Below are 1,002 nucleotides of genomic sequence, written 5' to 3'. Positions count from 1 at the left end.
GCAGCCAAGTACACTGGTGCACCAGCTCCAACACGTTCGGCGTAGTTTCCTTTACGTAACAAACGATGGATACGACCGACTGGGAACTGAAGACCAGCTCGGCTTGAGCGTGACTTTGCCTTTCCCTTAACTTTGCCTCCTTTACCACGTCCAGACATCTTTGATTATGCTTTTCTCTTTGCTTGTTACTCGTACGACACACGAAAACAGAGTGATGCTCGTACAGCGCTGCGTGTCCCTTTTATACCTTTCACAGTATGGCACACTCGACGAAATGGGCGGAGCTTAGAATTTCGAATCGCTGACGTCATCCACTCACTGAAGCGCTATATAAGAGCGCACAGTTCCAGTGCGAGCATTCAGTTCGTGTTCATCACTCAACCGATAAACATTAGCAATGGCACCGAAAACCAGCGGAAAGGCAGCAAAGAAAGCCGGTGAGGCGCAAAAGAACATTTCGAAGGGAGAAAAGAAGAAGAGACGCAAGCGGAAGGAGAGCTACGCTATCTACATCTTCAATGTGTTGAAACAAGTTCATCCAGACACTGGTGTCTCCAGCAAGGCCATGTCAATCATGAACAGTTTCGTCAACGACATCTTCGAGCGTATCGCCGCTGAATCTTCTCGTTTGTCGCACTACAACAAACGATCGACCATCACCAGTCGCGAGATCCATACGGCTGTCGGTCTCTTGTTGCCACGAGAATTGACCAGGCACGCAAGGACTGAAGGAATAAAGGCTGTCATCAAATACACCAACTCGTAACAAGAATCTAACATTGCCAAAAAGAAAAGCAATTATTTGCCTTAAACGTTTCTAACACTACCTACCTAAATTAATTAACTAACTAATTAATTAACTAAAATAAAAATATTGTATCCTATATTGTATTCACCTAAGACAGCCAGTACTTGGCAGAGAAATAAATTGAATTGAATTGAAATAATTTCTCTGCATTTCCCCGAAAATCATACAAAAAACGGCCTTTTTCAGGGCCACCA

General features: G+C 44.2%; 1 protein-coding gene across 1 annotated transcript; it reads left to right on the top strand.

The window, feature by feature from the left end:
* Positions 1–374: 374 nt before the first annotated feature.
* LOC129571623 (histone H2B-like) lies at positions 375–781 on the top strand. The gene has a single exon (XM_055451442.1). It carries the CDS (start codon positions 398–400, stop codon positions 764–766), a length of 369 nt encoding a protein of 122 aa, XP_055307417.1. The 5' UTR covers positions 375–397; the 3' UTR covers positions 767–781.
* The last annotated feature ends 221 nt before the right edge of the window (positions 782–1,002 follow it).

Source organism: Sitodiplosis mosellana, unplaced genomic scaffold (assembly GCF_009176505.1).
Source record: "Sitodiplosis mosellana isolate CC-2019 unplaced genomic scaffold, AAFC_SMos_1.0 Smas_scaffold_2998, whole genome shotgun sequence".
NCBI classification, from domain to species: Eukaryota; Metazoa; Arthropoda; class Insecta; order Diptera; family Cecidomyiidae; genus Sitodiplosis; species Sitodiplosis mosellana.
The sequence above is the reverse complement of the archived record's forward strand: the minus strand, read 5'-3'. Positions and strand labels throughout refer to the sequence as shown.

Excerpts from the sequence above, each read along its gene's own strand:
- LOC129571623 (XM_055451442.1), top strand. The coding sequence starts at position 398 with ATGGCACCGAAAACCAGCGGAAAGGCAGCAAAGAAAGCCGGTGAGGCG.